Source organism: Salmo trutta, chromosome 14 (genome assembly GCF_901001165.1).
Source record: "Salmo trutta chromosome 14, fSalTru1.1, whole genome shotgun sequence".
Taxonomy (NCBI): Eukaryota; Metazoa; Chordata; class Actinopteri; order Salmoniformes; family Salmonidae; genus Salmo; species Salmo trutta.
The window spans coordinates 12319475-12343009 of record NC_042970.1 but is presented as its reverse complement, the minus strand read 5'-3'; the positions used below and the strand labels follow the sequence as shown (position 1 = coordinate 12343009).

Here is a 23535-nt window from a genome sequence, read left to right as displayed (position 1 = left end):
TGAGTGAAACACGGAGGGTAAACCCCTCTGACCACATAGGCAACTGTATATAGGGGTCCCTATTCCTTCTAGGCCTATAATAAGATCCAAGAATCAGTCAAGTAAGAATCTGTTACATAAAATGCATTAGGGGGTGGAGTCCGCTACCACCGACTACATAGCCTGCCACTTCCTCTAGAGTGATGACTCTTTGAGGACTTAATGACTGGGAGTAGCAGCAGAAACCGCCACCATGTCTAACGCTGCACCCGCTGAAGCCGCACCTGCTGAGGCTACTTCCACTGCCGAGGGCGAAGCTCCACCAGCAGAGACTGCACCTGCCGAGGGAAAGGCCCCAGCTGAGGCCGCTCCAGCAGAAGGAGAGGCTCCCGCAAAACCCGCGCCTGAGGAGCCCAAAGCTCCCGCACCCCCTCCTCCAGATGGTAATGCGATAATGCTCCATGAAATGAGGCTCGGTTGGGCTTTTTGCAGAAACACATGTGGGCTACTTTGTCAATATCATTGATCTCCTCTCTGGACTGGATGGATGATCCATGGCTACGCTTATTTGGTGCGCAAGGGGCATAAGTGACATTTTCATAAGTTGACAGGGTAACAAAACTTTGATATTGTTTGTTAATAGGTCTTTATACATCAAATATTTCAATGGAGATAATGGGTCTTATGTTGGTCCCTTTGTCACTGGATCTCTTCAAGGGCAGCTTTCTATAAATAGCCTTTCCATTTTCGGTCCAAAATTTCACTTGCATCCATTGCGCACCGCCAAACCCTGCGAAGTATTCCTTTACATGTATTTTGAGAGAATCTATTTTTCCACACCATTAGCAAAGAAAATGAGCAACATTCGTTCACGGTCAGTTCATATGAGATAACAGTAAAGCACTGAAGCCCCTACTTTTGAGATAGGCCAATGTGTAAAATAATAATTGCGGGCTCCATGCGCCGTTTAACTACAAGCCTACAATGTGTCGTGTAAGTGGTTGTGTAAGGCCCTTGATAGCCTGACTACAGGGTCAAGTATCCCATGCTTGCTTATTCTACCCAATTGCATGCTGATTGTTCGATATCTCACTGTATATAGGAGATATTGATTATCCTTCTTCAGTTTATATTAGTGTTCCATCCTTTGTGCATCCTTGCTCGCCCTGATTCCCTGTATAAACTATTGTGCTCAGGAGTAGGCTACTATTTAATGGTAACTCTAAAGAACAGAGGAGGCTGATGGGATGAGCTATAGGAGGACAGACTCATTGTGATGGCTGGAATGGAATCAATGGGGCAGGTGAGATGGCTGGAATGGAATCAATGGGGCAATGGAGCTAAGTACCAGCACGTCACATTGTCTACTGCTTGAGCTCCTGTTCCTCTTGTAGAATATTAGCTCAAAAGTATTGTGGAGCTCCTGCACCTAAATATAAACAGTACCGGCACCCAAAATGAGTACTGACAACTATTTCAGTCCAAGTCAAGCACTGAATAGAATCAACCATCTCCAACATATGGAAACCATATTAATGACTCAGTTCCATTTATTCCATTCAAGACATGACAATGAGCCTCCTATAGCTCCGCCCACCAGGCTCCCCCATGGAAGTTAAAAATAAGTATAACTAAATTCAAAGCAATTGAACTGAGACATGAAACATGAAAGTCTAATTCATTTGACAAAATCTTTATCAAAAGGATATTCCACTTATTAACGCAAAGAATACACATAGGCATACCATTTCAAAATGTAGTTTGATTATAAGTCATTGTTCCCACCCATACTGCAGTGTTTGACCTATTGCATTCTGTGGATTTAATTTTTCTCCTGATATTTAAAAACATTAATGGAATTTTGAATTATTATAGACAACTCACAACATGATCTTAGAGTATTTCCATACCACTGTAATTTTTTAAATTTTATTTTGGAGAATGAGTTAAAAAAAGTTCATGTTTCAATCTTATGCTACATGGTATTGGTAACCACATATGATGTCACCTTTTTTTGTTGTTCATTGTGATAGAATAATAAATAAGCCATTTGAATTTAATTAAATTAAATTCTAATTCCTTTAATTCAAATTCAATTCAAATTTTGCTTCCTGTGTTGTGTGGGTTGGTCAATTCAAACCTCTCTGGGACATGTGGGACGCTAGCGTCCCACCCACAGGACACACTGCCAACAGCCAGTGAAATAGCAGGGCGGAAAATTCAAAACAACAAAAATCTCATAATTCAAATTTCTCAAACATACAACTATTATATCCCATTTTAAAGATAATCTTCTCGTTAATCCAACCACATTGTCTGATTTCAAAACGGATTTACGGTGAAAGCATAACATTAGGTTATGTTAGGACAGCGCCTAAACAAGAAAAACCACACAGCCATTTTCCAAGCAAGGAGAGGCGTCACAAAAACCAGAAATACAGCTAAAATTAATCACTAACCTTTGATGATCTTCATCAGATGACACTCCAAGGACTCAATGTTACACAATACATGTATGTTTTGTTCGATAAAGTTCATATTTATATCCATAAACCCCATTTTACATTGGCGCGTGATGTTCAGAAATGTTTTGCCTCTCAAAACTTCCGGTGAATGAGCACATCAATTTACAAAAATACTCATCATAAACGTTGATAAAATGTACAACAGTTATTCAAATAATTATAGATACACTTCTCCTTAATGCAACCACTGTGTCAGATTTCAAAATAGCTTTCCGGCGAAAGCACATTGTCAATATTCTGAGTACAGTGCTCAGCCATCAAAGCAAGCTATACAGTTACCCGCCAAGTTCTGGAGTCAACTAAACTCAGAAATAGTATTATAAATCTTCACTTACCTTTGCTGATATTTGTTGGAATGCACTCCCAGGACTCCCACTTCCACAAAAAATGTTTGCTTTGTTCGATAAACTCCATATTTATGTCCAAATACCTCCGTTTTGTTTGTGCGTTCAGATCACTAATCCAAAGGCATAATGCGCGAGAGCAAAACCCGAGACGAAAAGTCAAATAGTTAATTTTCAATGACGGCCTAGGAACACTGGGTTAACTGCCTTGTTCAGGGGCGGAACACCTGATTTTTACCTTGTCCGCTCAGGGATTTGATCTTGCAACCTTTCGGTTACCATGCTCTAACCACTAGGCTACCTGCCACCCCGAAACATATCATTAAATACATCATATATGTTGCTAATAAGATTGTAATCAAACAAATTCCTAAAAAAATCTAATACCAGCCGTTGCTGAGCCTGCCACCGCGGAGGCGCCTGGTGAGCCAGATGGTATCCACGCATTGAAATATACAGAAGTCATAATTTACAGCACATATAAACTACTTTATATCAGTTGCCTATAGGCTGGTAATCAAACTAATATCTAACATCTAATGACACCACTGCTGCGCCCGCTGCCGAGGGTGAGGAAGGTGCAGCTTCAGCCGTCGCTGAGGCACCTGTCAAGGGTAAAGCCAAGATGAAGAGATGTTTGTCTTGATTAGGCTACTTAAATTCCAATCACGGTGTAAAGCTGAACTTCGGCGACGCGGATTGAATAAAGCTCTTAGGTGTTGTTAGCCAAAAGTGATTTGCGATTATTTTAAATAGGTATATCCATATTGAGCGGCATATGCTAATGAAGATGTCACCTGGCGCCCTGTGGATTGGTAGTGAGACTATTACCACCAGCGGGGGCTTCGCCCTCAGCAGCAGCATCAGAAGTGGCTGATATTCATTAAATGCTAGAGAGATGTTAGAACAGAAGCTGATTTTAAAGGTTTCAAAATATCTTACTAAATGTTACAAAATGACAAGCTTAAAGTATATGGATAGAAAGTGCCAGACGCGAGTAAAGAGATAAAGATGTTACAGTGAAGAGGTTAACCTCTACGGGATCGGTGTTCCCCCCACAGGACTGTTGAGCTAATGTGCCCTGATGTGATTAGCATGCGGTTGTAAGTAACAAGACCATTTCCCAGGACATAGACATATCTGATATGGGCAGAAAGCTTAAATTGTTGTTAATCTAACTGCACTGTCCAATTTACAGTAGCTATTACAGTGAAAGAATACCATGCTATTGTTTGGGGAGAGTGCACAGTTATGAACTTGAAAATGTATTAATAAACCAAATAGGCACATTTGGGCAGACTTGATACAACATTTTGATCAGAAATGGAAGGGTTCATTGGATCAGTCTAACACGTTACACATACACTGCTGTCATCTAGTGGCCAACATCTAAATTGTGCCTAAACTGGAATAATACATTGTGGCTTTTCTCTTGCATTTCAAAGATGATGAAACAAAAAAAAAGAATATCATTTTTTTCATTGTATTATCTTTTACCAGATCTAATGTGTTATATTCTCCTACATTAATTTCACATTTCCACAAACTTCAAAGTGTTTCCTTTCAAATGGTATCAAGAATATGCATATCCTTGCTTCAGGTCCTGAGCTACAGGCAGTTAGATTTGGGTATGTCATTTTAGGCGAAAATTGAAAAAAGTTTCTTATCCTTAAGTTAAAGGCAATGTTCCCGCTTTAGCTGCATCTGAAATTACCTTTAAAATGATATCGCGGAATGTGTAATGCTTCAGCTTTACAGATTGAATAGAGCCCTAACTTAATAGCGCTAAAAGATCTCAATGATATTTGAGCATTTTCACCATCATGTTAGGCCCTTATTAGTCTGGTCCCAGATATGTTCTGTGCTGTCTTTCTTGAAAATTGCTATGCTCATTTTTATAGGGGTTGACATAAAAGACAGCACAAGCAGATCTGGGACCAGGCTCTTATGTCATTTGAACTAATACATTAGATGAATCTCTAACATTTAACACTAGCTGATGCTGCTGCCGACAGGTAGACCCTGTCATGTGAAATGGATCACTGATACCTTCACATCTGAATATGTCCAATCCATTCCAATATGGGATCATGTTAATGTGTATGTAGTTTGGTTACATATAGGGCTAAAGTTTTTACTGACTTCATGACCTGACCAGGGAACACTCGCTGCCCTAGTTAATGATAACAATGTACCAGGGAATGATTCGGGCCTTAGATAAAGATTTGTTTACCAGGGAATGATCCGGGCCCTAGATAAAGATTACAGTGCACCAGGGAACACTCAGGGTCCTAGTTAAAGACTACAGTGTACCATAGAGCATTGGATAGATGTAGACTGTTTTCATCTCTCTACTGGACAACCAAGAGGTATTCAGTAAGAGATGGGATTGGCTGGAAGTGATTCTAGAACACCGCTCTCATACCTGCGGCATCTAACCTTTAAATTAATGCACATTTAACATCATCTGCTCCTGCTGATGTGGCCCCCGCAGAGGAACCCCCCCACAAAGCACCCTCACTCCACCCCCTCTCCACCCCCTCCCCCAAAGGGTAAACCAACCCGACGGTCTGAGGAAAGATTGGTCAAACCGTTACGGAGCTCTTCACACGTTCTCCTATTACCATTTTTATAATTCATATGATAACCTAATATCATGTCCTCAAGTTGTACATCGTCTGAATTGTGTTTGCGTTTCCAAACTGTAGAGCCCTATTGCCATGTTTCCTTTGAAATGCTAATCCAAAAAGGCTAATTATTTCCTGTTGCGTCTTGAGTTGTACGTTGTCTGAATTGTGTTTACGTTTCCAAACTGCAGAGCCCACCAGCGAGCCCCTTGAAGTGACAGTGGAGGACAAGAGTGACTCTTCAGTGACTATCACCTGGAGGCCTCCAAAGACCGTTCCGGCCAACTCTGGCCTGGATGGATACACTGTGGAAATCACCAAGGAGGGAAGTAAGTCCTTAAAGCCCACTTCAGCCCTTAACTAGCCTGGTCTTTGATCTATTTGTGCAGTCTTGCTAACTCCTACGGTCATGGGCATGACCAATCTGGGACCAGGCTACCCTTTAACTACTAAGTTCTTGAATGCTGTTATGTTGTCCCATTGGATTTTGTACATCTCTGATGTAAAATAGAGAATTATCTAAGGTAAAATTGAGAATTAATCACAACCGTATGAAAATGTTTTTAATTGTTTTACCTAACACCCTATGATGAGGCTCCGTTCCACTTTAAGCCGGTACAATTCAAATCAAATCAAATCAAATCAAATTTATTTATATAGCCCTTCGTACATCAGCTGAAATCTCAAAGTGCTGTACAGAAACCCAGCCTAAAACCCCAAACATCAAGCAATGCATGTGAAAGAAGCACGGTGGCTGGGAAAAACTCCCTAGGAAAAACTCCTGAGAAAAGCCAAAAACCTAGGAAGAAACCTAGAGAGGAACCAGGCTATGAGGGGTGGCCAGTCCTCTTCTGGCTGTGCCGGGTGGATATTATAACAGAACATGGTCAAGATGTTAAAATGTTCGTAAATGACCAGCATGGTCAAATAATAAAAATCATAGTAATTGTCGAGGGTGCAACAAGCACGTCCGGTGAACAGGTCAGGGTTCCGTAGCCGCAGGCAGAACAGTTGAAACTGGAGCAGCAGCATGGCCAGGTGGACTGGGGACAGCAAGGAGTCATCATGCCAGGTAGTCCTGAGGCATGGTCCTAGGGCTCAGGTCCTCCGAGAGAAAGAAAGAAAGAGAGAAAGAGAGAATTAGAGAGAGCATATTTACATTCACACAGGACACCGGATAAGACAAGAGAATACTCCAGATGTAACAGACTGACCCTAGCCCCCCGACACATAAACTACTGCAGCATAAATACTGGAGGCTGAGACAGGAGGGATCAGAAGACACAGAAGACACCCCGGACAGGGCCAAACAGGCAATGTAAATTATATTTTATTGGTTGGTCAGACCTATCAGTTGCGCCTCTTCCCTGCATGTCACTAGTTGATTTATACTGTACCTAACCTCTCCCTGTAAGGAGAGAGGCATTTCTGGCAGTGCCATGAACTAGCTGGTGCCTGCTTTTAGATTCCAACCTAATGCTAATGTCACTAACAGACTCAAGTCAAATGACAGAGAAGAGAAGATACCTCAAGTTATGCAACTACACGGTTGACCTTGCAAATGCAGTAATGCACCCTGAAAACACAACAGAATATATTTTTATTCATGAATCTTCTTGATTCGTCTATTTAAAAATATTGTTTTGGGCCCAGATAGGATAATAAGTACTGCATGTATGAATGCATGGTGGAATAAAATGACAGGACTTAAACTTTTGGGCTCAGCATCTCAATTCAAGAGATTCGAATCCAGGCTGGTTTGAATCCAGGCTTTATCACATCTGGCCGTGATTGGGAGTCCCATAGGGCGGTGCACAATTGGCCAGGGTAGGCTGTCATTGTAAATAAGAATTTGTTCTTAACTGACTTGCCTAGTTAAATAAAGGATAAAAAAATCAGCTGTTAGCTGCTGCTTATTGTCCTCACTGTGTTCATTCTCCTGCCACTGTTCCATATTGTCCTCAGTGTGTTCACTGTTCTATATTGTCCTCTTTCCTGTCACAGCCGAAGACTGGAAAGCAGTCAACGAGGACCTGACCGTGTCCTGTCGTTATGTTATCAAGAACCAGACTACCGGCGACCGTCTGCTGATCCGGGTGGTGGCTGTGAACTCTGGTGGCCGCAGCCCCCCTGCTACCATCGCCGATCCCATTCTGGTCAAGGAGGTTGGGGGTAAGCAAAGCATGGACAATACAGTGCATTCGGAAAATATTCCGACCCCTTGACTTCTTCCACATTTTGTTACGTTACAGCTTTATTCTAAAATGGATTAAAACCTCTACAGGATCGGTGGGTCCCCCACAGGACGGTTGAGCTAACGTAGGCTAATGCAATTAGCATGAGGTTGTAAGTAGCAAGATCATTTCCCAGGACATAGACATATATGATATTGGCAGAAAGCTTAAATTCTTGTTAATCTAACTGCACTGTCCAATTTACAGTAGCTATTACAGTGAAATAATACCATGCTGTTGTTTGAGGAGAGTGCACAGTTGTGAACTTCACAAGTTATTAATAAACCAATTAGGCACATTTGGGCAGACTTGATACAACATTTTGAACAGAAATGCAAGGGTTCATTGGATCAGTTTAAAACTTTGCACATACAATGCTGCCATCTAGTGGCCAAAATTGAAATTGCACCTGAGATGGAATAATACATTATGGCCTTTCTCTTGCATTTCAAAGATCATGGTACAAAAAAAAAAAAAAATGTTTGTTTTTTTCTTTGTATTTTCTTTTACCAGATCTAATGTGTTATATTCTCTTACATTCATTTCACATTTCCACAAACTTCAAGTCTTCTTGGGTATGACGCTGTGAAATAGTGATGTACGACATACGCCTGAACTTCCTGAAACTGGTCACATATATACTCACACACACACACAGCCCTTATCTACTGTACTTAAGAAGCATACCATGGTCCATTTCTGCCAACCAGAAGATGTGGGGGTTTTCTTCCATGTACTTCAAGTGGACAGTATTGTATTACCGGGTGGCCATAGCAGCAAGTCCAAACTGTTTGTGATGGGCGGTGTCCGTCTTTATTGTTGAAATAGCTTTTCAAAACAGCAGACGTTGAAACAGCTAGGGAGAACCAGCTCAGCATATTTTCCATCTCAGATATCCAAATGCCGTTGGCTTGGCACATCCCTGGCCTGTTAGAGTAATGCAACGGTGGTCTTCTCAGATTATTCCCACCAAGAGGGTGGTATAACTCCTCAGTCCAAGCATGGAGCAGCTCCACAGTTGTTAAGTGCCTAAAGTACTACCTTTGACACATTTTGGATGCATGTTTTCCCTGGTGAATTCTTACTGTGCATTCAGGAGAAGTAATTTTTAGTCTTCCTCAATGATAACTTTTAATGGTTAGTCAAGCATTTTAATTTACCAACAAGCTCTCATTGTCTCACTGCGGAATTATAATTTTTCTTTCACTTTTCTCCAAACTTCAAATTGCAAAGTTGCTCCAAATTTCAAAGTGTTTTTGACACGCTGGGTCGCTTCTCCTACTCCGCATCGTTTCGTTAGTTAAGGGTTAAGGTTTGGCACAGGGTAAAAAAATCCCTATGCCAAACAATCCGGAGTCATGGGATTACATTAATCTGCCACCCCTCATCCACAATGCCCAAGTCTACTTGATGGTAATAGTTGCCCCTAGTGACTGGTTTTGAAGGCATTTCCCTACATCCTCAGGACATGGACAGATGTCCAATTTCGAAGTCAATCTTGTGCGATCTGGCTGAATTTACAGCAATCATCATGGAATCAAGTTAATTTACTGTATACAGTGGTAGGCCCTGGATTTTGTGTTTTATTCATAGTCAAAATTTCTAAACATACAGTAAAATCGTAAATAATTGGTAGACCTACAAAAAAATAGACTGAGTCGATTAAAAAGTAATTTATGCAAAGAGAGATCATAAAATATGTAATAGAGATATTTAGTGGAGGGGAATGAAACCTGAACCCCAAGGACTGTCAATGTCCAAGTCCCACTGTCAAACGTAGCCATTGGTCCACCAATAGATGCGTCAGGTTTCCCATACAATGGAAAAACCTCTAACTTTCCCACAAATCCTTAGAAAAATTGTTAGGATGTGTCTGCTAATTAACACAGATTCGATTTGGAAGGTTTGGCATTGGGTTGACTCCCAAGTCAGAATGCGTGCTGGAGAGGTGTCAAGCCAGCGATGGTGCGATGGTGACAAGTGTAATCGTTGGGGGTTGGGGACATTCCAAAGTGTCCAGTCTACACAGAGGGGGTGGGGACAGGGGAGGGATCTAATGTCTTGTATTCCTTCTAAGTCCTTTGAGACGACCAGGGACTCAGTGTTTATTTTTAAATATGCCACAGACTCTGACAGGAACAGGGCAGTTCTCTTTTGACCTGATCCCCTCATAAGGAGTGTCAAGTTGGGCTCCACAGAGAAACACACCTAACTCTATCATGACCGTTACCCAGTAGGTTGGTTGTTTTTTTCATCCATTTTCTGATAGCAGCACATATTTGTGCCTATAGCGCTGGACATCCCATGGCACTAGTGCATAGATTTCTTTAGGAGTGGGTTTTCAATTATAGTTTCTATGTTCTGTTATTAGTTAGTTACAAATATCAACCGTTCTGTCCATGTTTTAACACATACAGCAAGCCATTTGCTGTGACTGATGTATTTGTGGGGAACCCTATGGTCGAGGAGAATCTACAGTACAGTATCAAGTTGAGTGTGATTCTTAATCCAGCCTGTTTAACAGTGTGAGCTGGGGTAACTAAAGATCTCCATCATGTGTTCTATTTATATTTCTGATGCGATTGTGTGAGTTCAGATTGGACCTATTTAGAGTTCTGATGCGATGGTGTGAGTTCAGATGGGACCTGTTCTGATGTGATGGTGTGAGTTCAGATGGGACAAATTTAGAGCTCTGAGATGGTCTGAGTTCAGATGGGACAAATTTAGAGCTCTGAGATGGTCTGAGTTCAGATGGGACCAATTTAGATCTCTGAGATGGTCTGAGTTCAGATAGGACCAGTTTAGAGCTCTGAGATGGTCTGAGTTCAGATGGGACCAGTTTAGAGCTCTGATGAGTGTAACTCTGCTAGACTCAGCAGGTGGTTGGTTCCCAACTAGATATGGACAGGATAATCTGTTCCCAAGGTACAGAGTGGGTTTTGAGGATTTGTTTTTTTTATTCTTTCTGATACATATTCAAATGCTTGTTCTAAAGTGTCCTATCCATAAAGTGTTTCAGTAATTTTACTTATTTGAACAGGTTGATTATTATTATTTGTAACTATGTTTGTTCCGTCTGTAGCTCGCCCCAAAGTTCGCCTGCCTCGCTTCCTGAGGCAGAGGTATGTCAAGAAAGTCGGTGAGAAGATTAACCTTGTCATCCCCTTCTCTGTGAGTTTTATTATGAGATGATGAGTAGGCCTGGGAGTTTGTCTAGACAACATGACCTGAGCAGTATTTCAAAAATTGGACCCTAGCTATAGGCACATTTGCTATTTAATGTTACTAGGGGCTAGAGTTTTATCACATTGTCAGTAAAGTCTCCTGGCCATGATGATGTAAAATAATGTGATGTTATAGCATGTCCATACAGATGTAAGTTAGACTATTGATTGAGCCCAACCTTGTGTTCTTTACTGTCCTAGGGCAAGCCTAAGCCAGTGGTTAGCTGGTTAAAGGATGGAGAGCCCCTTGACCCAAAGAGGGCCAACATCCGTACATCTGACACAGACAGCATCCTGTTCATCCGTCAAGCAGAGAGAGTGGACTCTGGCTCATACGAGATGTGCGTGAAGGTGGATGACTTTGAAGACAAAGCTGCTATCATCATCCAAATTATTGGTAAGTTAAATTGTATTAGACTATCCAACCTTGTTTTCATTTCCAAACTGATCATGACGTAGCATTAGCCTCTGACTGTCATGGTATATTTTGATAATAACTAGGGCCAGGTGTTGTTCCTGGTCAGGTCATGTGATCAGGAAGAAGGCCTGGACCTAGTCCTAACTGATCTGGAGAGCGATTGAGTTGTTGTGAGTTGATTGATACTAATGATGCACCCCATATTGAACCTTATATCACTGTGTCTGCTCACCCACAGAGCTGCCTGGGCCACCAGCCAGCATTAAGATTGCGGATGTCTGGGGATTCAATGTTGCTCTTGAGTGGACCGCACCTAAAGATAATGGAAACACAGAGATCACAGGCTACACCGTCCAGAAGGCTGACAAGAAAACCGGGGTGAGAAACCCGTCACTTACGTTATAATGCCAAAGTGAATGACAACTTCTGTAGCCAACTCCTTTACACAATTCCCAATTTTTTTATTTAACCTTTTATTTAACTAGGCAAGTCAGTTAAGAACAAATTCTTATTTACACTGACGGCCTAGGAACAGTGCCTTGTTCAGGAGCAAAACGACAGATTTTTACCTTGTCATCTCAGGGATTCAATCAAGCAACCTTTCAGTTACTGGCTCTTCAGTACAACGCTCTTACCAATAGGCTACCTACTGTCCGTAATCACATACAATCCAAACAAACTTTATTTAAAGGTACATCTCAGTACACTTTACACAAAAAATAGACCCCAAAAGAAAAGAAAATTCCTGTAATAAGACTTTCAAATATAATTAATGCTCATATGGTGTCTTGGCCAGGACTGGTTCAACATTCTGGAGCACTACACCAGACTAAACGCTACCATCTCAGACCTCATCATGGGCAACACCTACACCTTCAGGATCTTTGCAGAGAACAAGTGTGGACTCAGTGAGGAATGTGCCAGGACCAAGGAAGAAGCCACCATTGTGAAGGAGGGTGAGATAATCTTCACACCACCCCTTTCTAAAAACATCCCTCTGCAACGTTAAAATGTTGGAGAATGTTAGGAGTGGGACAGTAAAGTCTCCTTTTAGCTAGATGTCCCTATTTAAGACCTAATCCATGCTTGTGTCTCATTATTTTTCAGTTATTGACTACAAACCTACCCCGTTCGTGGAGCGTGACTTCACCGAGGCTCCCAAGTTCACCACTGTTCTGAACGACAGGTCCACCACTGTTGGCTACAGCACCAAGCTGCTGTGCTCTGTAAGGGGATCCCCCAAGGTAAACCTTCCATCTCTCAAACCAGCTCAGTACTGAAGGTTCTTCATGGAATCTGTAGGCTAGGCTAGCAAAACAGCTATGAATCTAACACACCCACTCATTGTTTGAGATTGTAATGCCAATGGCTCCACATGCCAGGCCTATGCCCACAGACAGCTGCACCTTCACACTGAAGAAGGCTGTGAAGCTGAAACATCTGCAAACGCTATTATATTTTAACATTTTAGTCATTTAGCAGACACTCTTATCCAGAGCGACTTACAGTAGTGAATGCATACATTTCATACATTTTGTTTCATCTGTACTGGTCCCCCGTGGGAATCAAACCCACAACCCTGGCATTGCAAACACCATGCTCTACCAACTGAGCAACACAAATCTCTGATGCTGTGAAAAGACTTAATGGAGTAATGGAGTAGGCTTTATGCTCCACTTTTTGAGTGCGGACCGATTACACCTTTTTGTGCGCCTTCACTTTTTCCCTGGAAAATATTAATGGATGTGGATACACACATATGCGCACACACACACACACATACTCCTGTCCATCCATCCCTGTCAATATATTTACTCATAGCAGAGCTGGTATGAGAGGGATCTTTAGTCTCCTTGTCAGCCTGCTGTCTGAACCTCCGGCTTCCAGCCTGTCCCCTCCCCTCCCACCAGATACACTGCGTTGCCAGTTGTCACAGCAAAGTAGCATTTGGCATTGGGGGGTTGGGAATTTACCTCCATACAGGATTAGGTTCTGAGTCTCTGAGCGGAGCCCTGGACCCCTGGCCAGCTGGGTGGGTGGATGACAGAGAGGAAGGGGTTGAAGGGTCAAATGTGTGACATTCCTGCCTTGAGGGGATCATGGGGGTCATTTACACTGAGCCACACGGTGCCCCTGTCACTGGACCCTCTGCCTCATGCACCCTAGAGAGAGTGTGTCTTCCAAATAGCTGTTACCATCTAAGAAAAGGGCTTAGAAACCAATATAGCTAAGTGAGCGAGTGTGAGTGTATGTGGCTCACTTGGTAGAGCATGGTACTTGCAATGCTAGGGTTGTGGGTTCCATTCCCATGGGGATCAGTATGCGCTCACTGCTGTAAGTCGCTCTGGTGGCTGATAATTTACTAAAATGTGATGTTCCTTTATTGGGGAATTAGATTTATCATAGAGGTATTTTCCCTTTGTAATGCGCGGATCAGATTTAGTAGGGTGCATGGTAAAATACTCCAAGTACACAAAAACGGAAGTAAACAATTGTGACTGTAATCATGTTTCCATCCACAGTTTTTATGATTAAAGTCATACCATATACATTTTTTTTTATAAAGACAGCTGTGATGGAAACAAAGTATCGATGCAATTTTATAAATGCCGACAGATAATTTGTTTGTTTGACATGGTGGGATCTTTTCGTGCCGGTAAAATTAATGATGTGAGAAATGGCTGTGGAAATGCCTTCATGTTCAAATATTGATATAATAACCATCATATCAAATCAAACTGGGAGTCACATGATGATATGGTGGTTGTGGTCCTCCCACTACATCTCAGGAAAGACTGCAGTTAATTAGGCTACATATTAAATAAGTTATGATGAACTGCATAGGGTGGGGAACGTGCACAGTGATGAGCTTGATGCTCCATTTCAATAAATGCTGATGGTTTACTCTGGTGACATGATGATCGATTCTTGATTGCCATTTGACAAATACAAATATTCTCGCTCTTATCTAACAAAACTATCAGTAGAGTTGAAAATGCGATGGAAAAGCATTGAACGTTAGATTTTTATTCGGCATGAAAACTTAGGGCACACAAAATGTACTTTTTTGCTTATGTCATCGCACACTGATTTTTATCTGCAACAAGTCAAGTGGGAAAATGTGTAGATTTGTAATGCAGATTTTAGAATATTTGCGTGATTGGATGGAAACCTAGCTGCTGACAATAAAACTTGAAACTTCAAACAATTGATCTGAAACATAGATATTACGTGCTATGTCATTGCAGCCTAAGATTATGTGGATGAAGAACAAGATGATCCTCAACAACATGGATAACCCCAAGTACAGGATGATCAGCACAGGGGGCATCTGCACCCTGGAGATCCGTAAGCCTGGCCAATATGATGGTGGAGAGTATGTCTGCAGAGCTGAGAACCAACTGGGGAAGGTCGACACCGGCTGCAAGCTGGAGGTCAAAAGTAAGTAGTAGAGGTGGTAAGAAGAGAAATAATAATAATTATATATTTTTCCTACCAGTACTGACTCTGCTGATAACTTCTGTACTATTGAGAAAAAATGTACTTACTACGACTGTGGTATGTGGTTGTCTCCGGGGTCTAACATTAACACCTGGCACCCGCCAAATGTGGGTAGATTTTGGTATTGGCGGGTAGAATGTTTATTTCAGCAGCCACGTTGGCGGGGGGTCACACAGAGCAAAATGAACAATATTCATTCATTTACATAAGTTTCTCATAAAACACGAACAGAATATATAAATTATTCTAATTTCCTGCAATTTTCTGAAGAAGCAATGATGTGAATTTTGGTAAATCAAATCAAAGTTTATTGGTCGCATACACAAATGTACAGGTGTTAAGGCAGGTGAAGTGAAATGCTTGTGTTTCTAACTCCAACAGTGCAGTAAAATATCTCACAAATACACAATGTTGAAAAAAATCTAAACAAAAAATCAAGAACTAACATTCCAAGTAGATTTATTAGAGTGAGAATATAAATACTTGGTGTGTATAGACAGAATACAGAATGTAATTTGGAAAATAAAATGGTAAAGTATGAACAGAGAAAGGTATATTAGGATGAGCTATGTGGAGAATACAGTATATTCATACACAGTGAGTAAACAACAGTATATTAACAGAATACTACACCGGCTCTGACACTCGTCTTATGTGGCAGGGCTTGCAAACTATTACAGACTACAAATGGAAGCACAGCCACTAGCTGCCCAGTGACACGAGCCTACCTGACGAGCTAAATCACTTCTATGCTCGCTTCGAGGCAAGCAACACTGAGGCATGCATGAGAGCATCAACTGTTCCGGACGACTGTGTTATCACGCTCTCCGTAGCCGACGTGAGTAAGACCTTTAAACAGGTCAACATACACAAGGCTGCGGGGCCAGACGGATTACCAGGACGTGTGCTACAGGCAAGTGCTGACCAACTTGCAGGTGTCTTCACTGACATTTTCAACATGTCCCTGATTAAGTCTGTAATACCAACATGTTTCAAGCAGACCACCATAGTCCCTGTGCCCAAGAATACAAAGGCAACCTGCCTAAATGACTACAGACCCGTAGAACTCACGTCTGTTGCCATGAAGTGCTTTGAGAGGTTGGTAATGGCTCACATCAACACCATTATCCCAGAAACCCAAGACCCACTCCAATTTGCATACCGCTCAAACAGATCCACAGATGAATCAATCTCTATTGCACTCCTCACTGCCCTTTTTCACCTGGACAAAAGGAACACTTATGTGAGAATGCTACTCATTGACTACAGCTCAGCGTTTAACACCATAGTTCCCTCAAAGCTCATCACTAAGCTAAGGATCCTGGGACTAAACACCTCCCTCTGCAACTGGATCCTGGACTTCCTGACGGGCCGCCCCCAGGTGGTGAGGGTAGGTAGCAACACATCTGCCACACTAATCCTCAACACTTGAGCTCCCCAGGGTTGCATGCTCAGACCCCTCCTGTACTCCCTGTTCACCCACGACTGCATGGCCAGGCATGACTCCAACACTATCATTAAGTTTGCAGATGACACAACAGGGGTAGGCCTGATCACCAACAACGATGAGACAGCCTATAGGGAGGAGGTCAGAGACCTGGCCGGGTGGTGCCAGAATAACAACCTATCCCTCAACGTAACCAAGACTAAGGAGATTATTGTGGACTACAGGAAAAGGAGGACCGAGCACGCCCCCATTCTCATCGACGGGGCTGTAGTGGAGCAGGTTGAGAGCGTCACGTTCCTTGGTGTCCACATCAACAACAAACTAGAATGGCCCAAACACACCAAGGCAGTCGTGAAGAGGGCACAACAAAGCCTATTCCCCCTCAGGAAACTAAAAATATTTGGCATGGGTCCTGAGATCCTCAAAAGGTTCTACAGCTGCAACATCGAGAGCATCCTGACTGGTTGCATCACTGCCTGATACGGCAACTGCTCGGTCTCTGACCGCAAGGCACTACAGTGGGTAGTGCGTACGGCCCAGTACATCACTGGGGCTAAGCTGCCTGCCATCCAGGACCTCTACACCAGGCGGTGTCAGAGGAAGGCCCTGAAAATTGTCAAAGACCCCAGCCACCCCAGTCATAGACTGTTCTCTCTACTACCGCATGGCAAGCGGTACCGCAGTGCCAAGTCTAGGACAAAAAGGCTTCTCAATAGTTTTTACCCCCAAGCCATAAGACTCCTGAACAGGTAATCAAATGGCTACCCGGACTATTTGCATTGTGTGCCCTCCCCGCAACCCCTCTTTTTTCGCTGCTGCTACTCTCTGTTTATAATATATGTCACTTTAACTATACATTCATGTACATACTACCTCAATTGGGCCGACCAACCAGTGCTCCCGCACATTGGCTAACCGGGCTATCTGCATTGTGTCCCACCCACCACCCGCCAACCCCTCTTTTACGCTACTGCATCTCTCTGTTAATCATATATGCATAGTCACTTTAACCATATCTACATGTACATACTACCTCAATCAGTCTGACTAACTGTTATCTGTATGTGGCCTCGCTTCTTTTATAGCCTCGCTACTGTATATAGCCTGTCATTTTACTGTTGTTTTATTTCTTTACCTACCTATTGTTCACCTAATAACTTTTTGCACTATTGGTTAGAGCCTGTAAGTAAGCATTTCACTGTAAGGTCTACACCTGTTGTATTCAGCGCAAGTGACAAATAAACTTTGATTTGATTTGAGAATATGAGGTGACCAGCGTTCAATGACTATCTAGATACATGGGGCATACTGTCAAGGTGCAGGACTGAGTACTGGGCAGTTAGCCAGCTAGTGATGGCTGTCCAACAGTTTGATGTCCTGGTGATAGAAGCTGTTCAGCAGTCTGATAGCTTGGTGATAGAAGCTGTTTAACAGTCTGATAGCCTGGTGATAGAAGCTGTTTAACAAACAGTCTGATGGCCTGGTGATAGAAGCTGTCCAACAGTTTGATGTCCTGGTGATAGAAGCTGTTTAACAGTCTGATAGCCTGGTGATAGAAGCTGTTTAACAGTCTGATAGCCTGGTGATAGAAGCTGTTTAACAGTATGATGGCCTGGTGATAGAAGCTGTTTAATAGTATGATGGCCTGGTGATAGAAGCTGTTCAGCAGTCTGATAGCCTGGTGATAGAAGCTGTTTAACAGTATGATGGCCTGGTGATAGAAGCTGTTTAACAGTATGATGGCCTGGTGATAGAAGCTGTTTAACAGTATGATGGCCTGGTGATAGAAGCTATTTAACAGTATGATGGCCTGGTGATAGAAGCTGTTTCTCAGTCTGATGCACCTGTACTGTCTCAGTCTGCTGGATGGTAGCAGAGTGAACGGACTGTTGCTCGGGTGGCTGAGGTCCTTGATAATCTTCTTGGCCTTCATTTGACATCAAGTACTGTAAATGTCCTGGAGGGCAGGCAGCGTAACCCCAGTGATGCGCTGAGCTGACCGCATCACCCCCCCCGAGTGCCATGCCGTTGAGGGTGGTGCAGTTGCTGTACCAACCGGTGATGCAACCCTTTAGAATGCTCTCAATGGTATCTGTAGTAGTTTGTGAGGGTCTTTGCGGCCATACCAAATTTCTGCAGCTGCCTGAGTTTGAAGAGGCGCTGTTCTGCCTTCACCAAGGTGTCGGTGTGGTGGGACCATTTCAGGTCCTCAGTGATGTGCGGCCAAGGAATTTGAAGCTTTTGACCCTCTCCGCTGCAGCCCCTGTGGATAGAGGCATGCTCCCTCTTCTGTCTCCTTTAGTCAATGATCAGCCCCTTTGTTTTTTTACAATGAGGGAGAGGTTATTTTCCTGGCACCACTCCGTCAGGACTCTAACCTCCTCGCTGTGGGCTGTCTCGTCGTTGTTGGTAATCAGGCCTACCACTGTCATGTTGTCAGCAAACTTGATGACTGAGTTGGAGATGTGCGTAGCCACGCAGTCATGGGTGAACAGGGAGTACAGGAGGGAGCTGAGCACACACCCCTGTGGCTACCCTCTCCACCTGGGGTCAGCATGTCAGGAAGTCCAGGATCCAGTTGCACAGGGAGGAGTTCAGACCCAGGGCCCTGAGCTTAGTGACGAGTGACGCACTATGATATTGAAAGCAAAGCTGTAGTCGATGATCAGCATTCTCACATAGGTATTCCTCTTGTCCAGGTGGGATAGGGCGGTGTGCAGTGCAAAGGCAATTGTGTTGTCCATGGATCTGTTGGGGAGGTATGCAAATTGTAATGGGTCTAGGGTGTCCGGCAAGGTAGAGGTGATATGGCCCTTGACTAGCTTGTTAAAACACTTCATGATGACAGAAGTGAGCGTACTGGGTGATAGTCATTGAGTTCAGTTACCTTTGTTTTCTTGCGTGCAGGAACAATAGTGAACATCTTGAAGCAAGTGGAGACAACAGACTATGATAGGGAGAGATTGAATTTGTCCGTAAACACTCCAGCCATCTGGTCTGCGCCTGCACTGAGGATGCAGCTTGGGATGCCATCTGGGCCAGAAGCCTTGCCAGGGTTAACATGTTTAAAAGTTCTACTCCCGTCATCTACAGAGATCGGGAGCCTGAGTCCTTGTGAGCCGTGGGGCCCTAGACGGAGGCTCTGTGTTGTTTTCCTGGAAGCAGGCGAAAAAGGTGTTAAGCTTGTCTTGGAGTGAGGCGTCAGTATCCGCGACGTGGCTGGTTTTCCATTTATAATCCAGAGATTTTTTAACATTAATTAATTAATTAATTAAGAATTAAGTCACAAAACATTTAACGAAACTGAGCAATATACCACATTTCTTCTTACTAGTGATACATTTGCTGTTTTAGAAACATTACAAAGCATGCTTTTCCGTTTATTTATTTTGTGTATGTAATTATGGCAACTACAAAAAATGTGTCCGGTAAAATATCTGAGTGGCTGATAGATTTTTTTTTAATCTACCTGCCACTGTGGCTGGTGGACCAAAAAGTCAATTTTAGGCCCTGGTTGTCTCACGTTGTTATCTTAAGACGAATGCACTAACTGGAAGCATCTCTGGATAAGAGAGTCTGCTAAATGACTACAATGTAAAATGTAACTGAAGTGCTTTCTTATACATGGGTTTATCTGAGGAAGAAGCCTCACTAAAGTATGAGCCGAGTTCATCTATAATATAGACACTGCTTTTGCAATCAAATGTATTTCTGCTTTAGCATTTGTTTCGGTGATGTTTTTACATTTTGCATTATCCATGCAAATTTAGATCTCGTTATTTGTTGTATTTGAATCAGACTGTAGAAATATTGCCATTGGTTCATGATCACTAAAATAATTATATTTACCTCAACAGAGCCTGTTTATGCAGATGCTGACAACCATTGGTTCATGATCATTAAAACAATGTTATTTACCTCAACAGAAACTGTTTATGCAGATGCTGACAACCATTGGTTCATGATCATTAAAACAATGTTATTTACCTCAACAGAACCTGTTTATGCAGATGCTGACAACCATTGGTTCATGATCATTAAAACAATGATATTTACCTCAACAGAGCCTGTTTATGCAGATGCTGACAAAGACAAGGAGGCAGAGTGAATGCACATGCATACAGGTCAGTCACTCTTGTTGACAAGGTTTCATATGGAAAATGAGCTTCAATTTACAAAATTGGCCTGAATTCAGAAGTTGAGTGTGAATCAACAAATAAAGGCCGCTTTGATACAAACTACACTTCTTTAAAATACCTGGCTATAACCATGTCTTTTAAAAAAATAATTAAATCCATATTGGCATTTAATTTGCTTTGACTTTGGTCTTATTTTTTAACATTTTTTATTTATTTCACCTTTATTTAAGCAGGTAGGCCAGTTGAGAACAAGTTCTCATTTACAACTGCGACCTGGCCAAGATAAAACAAAGCAGTGAGACAAAAACAACAACACAGAGTTACACATAAACAAACGTACAGTCAATAACACAACAGAATAATCTATGTACTGTGTGTGCAAATGTAGAAGAGTAGGGAGGTAAGGAGAGAAAGTTTATATTTAACCATCATATTGTCACTTAGTAATAAAAAATACCTATGAAACCTGAGAATTTAGCACCAAAGTTTATTTTAATATGTATCAGTCTATTTGTGTCCTGGTACATCTTCTCCAAGGCTGGACTTACATGGAGAGCCCTAAACAGAGGCCACCTCCCAGGGGAGGTGACCTCTGCCATTGCAAGGGTCTGAGTGCCAGTACTAGCTGCTGCTCATAAATTACTCCTGTAATGGCTCCACATGCACTGTCGGGGGACTAAATCTCATTTCCTTGACTCAGCAGCAGGGGGCCCATTAGGGACCAGCGAGATGGCGTGATTTACTACCAGGATCCACTGTAATGCAAGCAGCTTGTCACCCCCCAGGGTGTTGAATTTCCACAGTGGACACTACAAAATAACAATTTATGTGTGATATCATTAATATTTATACTGGCTGTAGTCTTAACAAATATATATACTTTGTCATACAGATGTAGGATCTTAATTTGATAACTTTTGTTGCTGAGAATTTCCTGCACATTTCCTGTTGCTGTAAGATTATTTTCCCCTTGTAGGAATTGGGTTCAAATTAAGATCCTACATCTGTACACTGTTTATCTATTAGTAGCCTACTTAAGCTCTTGGAATATGCCTTTTGTAGGCCTGCTACTCCAGTTCTAGCCACCTCAGTTGGCTAAATATGGCATGTGAATTGACAGCTGTTCTGTTATTTACACCTGTTACAGTCCCAAGTTAGAAGCAAGCTGAATGAGGCCTTTACAAGAAAAGGTGAGGCCCACTTTATGTGCTCTAAAACTGTACTCTATCTCTCTCTTTTGATGTGAAATAGGTTTTTGGTAAGATTCAGTGAGTTTGAAATTATAAATGCCACTTGTTTTTCTACAGGACGGTGCTGGATGCTGGAAAGAAATGTACATATAACTTGAAAGAACATACAATCAAATTGTTATTACCTACAACCGCTGTATCCTAACCTATCCCACCATATCCTACATTTATGAAGAATTAACATGTGTCCCCTTTATTTGTATTTTTTCCCTTAGTACTCTCTGAAATAGTTCATATCCATGTCCACAACTCTGATGTCAACAACTGTCTGTCTCACAATGTCATTCTGATTGTTCCTGATTGGAGATTAAAGCTGTAAAACCTCGGAATGTTTGTTACAATAAAGATTTGATTCATGTTTTTGTTTTGTTGAATAAACCTTCTCTAACCTGAAGTAAACATGACAATGTTGTCAACGGAAACTTACTGTACTTACTGATGTGAGAGAGGACTAGTGCTGGTTATGACATGACATTAGAGTGGCATTTGAAAGGGTGAATCCAAGATGATCAGATATCAGTCTACATAGTCCTGGCACTTTGGCTGGATTCACATGAGAGTAACAAACAGACAGTAGAACTGAGAGAACTGAAAGAACCAGGGCAATAGAACCACTAAATCAAGAGGCAGAAGAACTTGTCCAGCCTTTGGATGCTGTCTGGCTCACACACAAAAATATATAAGTGAAACAACAGCGTGTAGTATGACTGACCCTCCTGTAACTGTCTTATCACACAGTCATGGAATTATTGGCATAGTGATAAGAGGCTGTGTTGCCAGAGATATGTAGATTGTTGCCAACGATAACAATATGAAGAGTTTGGATGTCAGTCCACACAGTGGCCGGATGACAATGTGTCTTTAGGAGATTTGGAGAGAGAGGATGCAGTTGCAGTGTCTTTATTCACAACTGGACTAACCTAACGTTGCAGGCGTAAGAGGAACCAGACCGAAGGCACGGTAGGCACCACTATTACAACACCTCCCTCTAGTGTCCTTACTTACAAATGACATGATGCAAAGAGGTTATTTATATTACTGTGAAGTAGCTATAAGGCACAGGAGGATGGTGCCACCTTGATTTGGGAGAACGGGCTCATAGTAATGGCTGGAGCGGAATCGGTGGAATGGTAAACACATGGTTTCCATGTGTTTGATGCCATTCCATTGACTCCGCTCCAGCCATTATTGTGAGCCGTTCTCCCCTCAGCAGCCTCAACTGCTATAAGGGGGTTCTCTCTCTCTCTTTCTTGCTCTCTCTCTTTTGCCAGCTCTCTCTCGCATGTCTCTCTCTCTTTCTTGCTCTCTCTCTCTTGCCCGCTCTCTCTCGCCATCTCTCTCTCTCTGTATCCCATGTCAACAGAAAAACCATAAACCAAGGGATTGGTAAACAAATGGTTTCATCTATCAAATGTCTGTGGATAATCTTAATGCTGATCGATTACAGTCCAGCCAGTGTCTAACATGCTACATTATTTATTAAAGTGCTGCATGATTGATTGGTAAGGAACGGACCTTGACGCACACACTAAAATGGTTTTGTACTAGTGCTCCCTCTTCCCTAAATGAGGCCGCTTACTTTACCTTTAGAAACAAGCTAGTTCAAGATACAAAATGTACTATGGCGATGGCTGTGGAATGGGAACTCCATTTTGTTTCAAATGTATTGCTCTGTAACACTATGTTGCGTAGTTTCAATCACTGGTAATGCAGTAGGCTAGGGCTGATGGCTGCAGCGTCAAGGGTATCTTTAAAGGCAATGAAATGGCCTGGTCCATCCCGGACCTAGAAGGCTGCCTGCCTGCCATTTGCTTAAGGCTCTGGCACTGTGCCCAGACGGTGCAATA

At 42.4% G+C, this 23535-nt stretch overlaps 1 protein-coding gene across 1 annotated transcript; it reads left to right on the top strand.

Annotated features, from left to right (window-relative positions):
* Positions 1–176: 176 nt before the first annotated feature.
* On the top strand, positions 177–22092 carry LOC115207405 (myosin-binding protein H). The gene is made up of 12 exons (XM_029774469.1): positions 177–422; positions 5667–5804; positions 7480–7647; positions 10792–10880; positions 11135–11330; positions 11590–11729; positions 12148–12307; positions 12459–12595; positions 14600–14792; positions 20364–20423; positions 21586–21628; positions 21746–22092. Exons 1-10 carry the CDS (start codon positions 233–235, stop codon positions 20405–20407), a joined length of 1455 nt encoding a protein of 484 aa, XP_029630329.1. The 5' UTR covers positions 177–232; the 3' UTR covers positions 20408–20423; positions 21586–21628; positions 21746–22092.
* The last annotated feature ends 1443 nt before the right edge of the window (positions 22093–23535 follow it).